This window comes from Penicillium griseofulvum (assembly GCF_001561935.1).
Source record: "Penicillium griseofulvum strain PG3 chromosome Unknown contig_6, whole genome shotgun sequence".
Taxonomy (NCBI): Eukaryota; Fungi; Ascomycota; class Eurotiomycetes; order Eurotiales; family Aspergillaceae; genus Penicillium; species Penicillium griseofulvum.
The window spans coordinates 777,876-779,358 of record NW_024467419.1 but is presented as its reverse complement, the minus strand read 5'-3'; the positions used below and the strand labels follow the sequence as shown (position 1 = coordinate 779,358).

General features: G+C 46.2%; 1 protein-coding gene across 1 annotated transcript; it reads right to left on the bottom strand.

Moving 5' to 3' along the window:
• On the bottom strand, positions 1-707 carry PGRI_074090 (uncharacterized protein; the record flags this gene model as incomplete). Its single annotated transcript, XM_040795123.1, has 2 exons — positions 1-193; positions 241-707. The coding sequence occupies 2 exons, from the start codon at positions 705-707 to the stop codon at positions 1-3; spliced, it is 660 nt and encodes a 219-aa protein (XP_040652800.1).
• Positions 708-1,483: the final 776 nt, after the last annotated feature.

The window sequence follows — 1,483 nt, the reverse complement described above, 5'->3', positions numbered from 1 at the left end:
CTACCAAGAGAGGGAGTCTGCCGGAGCCGTGATGGCAAAGAGGAAATCGCTGTCATGTTCCAACACATGCTGCCCGTCCGAGTGCTTGTTGCATCTGAGTAGATACTGCCCGTCCGAGGGGTTGACGCATCCGAGCAGATGCTTCCTGTCCGAGGGCTTGACGGATCCGAGCAGGTGATACCCGTCCAAGTGCCTATTGTATCAGACCAGATACTGCTCGTGCGAGTACTTGGTTCAGACCCCAGACTCAGGACAATCATCGTAGCCAGGCGAGCGACGATAGCGCGAGCAGGAACAAAATGGAAGATCAAGTACTCGCTGCAGAGGTCATCATAAGTTGTAAATGAGACGTTCAACTTCAAAGCGTGAGCGACTGCGCCAGCGCGGTACACGTATCCATGGCCAAGGTTTTTGGTTTCGATCTCCAGAATCTGAGCTCCCTTGCCATACGAGCGCCATTTGCGACACATCCAGTCATCGGCCTTGGCCTTGCTGGAGAAGGTCGAGATGAAAATGTTGTTGCCTTGGTCGTTGAGATTGTTGATATGGCGCTCGACAAGAGTTCCAAATTCGGTTGGGACCACGGTGAAATGCTGCATGTCAGTTGCAGCAAGGCCTGGTTCCATGTCTTTCGTGGTTGATTTGTCGTATTGTACCCTGTAGAGGCGCTCAGGGAGCTGGGTTTGGGGAACGCAGTACCCTTCCATTTTGCTTACGTCAAAACTGACCAGAACCTTGAGGCAAAGATTATTGGTGTGGCTATGGGAGAAATATGCACTGTCCAATTCTGGAGTAGTAGATATAGCGGGGTATGGAGGAGAAGGGAGCAGGTTTATATAGACCATCTGAGAAAAAAGCGAATTTTTCCTCAGGCTTTACGGAGAAATGGGTAAAGATATTCTGCATTAAAGAATGACAAACAAAGATCTCAAACTTGTGAGAATTCTATGCTCGCGTTTTGGTGCTGAATGGCCTCATGCTCTGTAGCTTCGAGGTATGGGGAAGACAACGAACAACTAGGTCTGCCTAATCGTACATGCTATGAAGAAACAAAGCAGCAAAATGAAATGACATATTAGGTTATATCTCTTAAACAATGCCTTTTAGCAGCGTCTACATATAACAATCCAGCTATCAAACGATACCGCAAATGTACAACAAAGATCTTATTCAAAAACCAAACAACATTGAGGACGAAAGAAATAGCAAGCAAAATGACAAACATCCCGACGTCATCTACTAGCTGGGTAACTCAAACCTTTGTCTTAGCTTTAGCGTTTGAGGTGTATTGAATGTAATAAATAGCAAAAGATATTGAAAATGAGATATCACTAGAAGATTCCGTAATCCCTCCAGCTATCACCCCGATCTTTTTCACAGTGTATCACGCCGCTCGGTATCTTGATCATGTTGTCCGATTGGCATTGTGAAATCCAATCCTTTCATTCTGTAACAAGTTCACTCCTGGCTGTTTCTCTGTTCC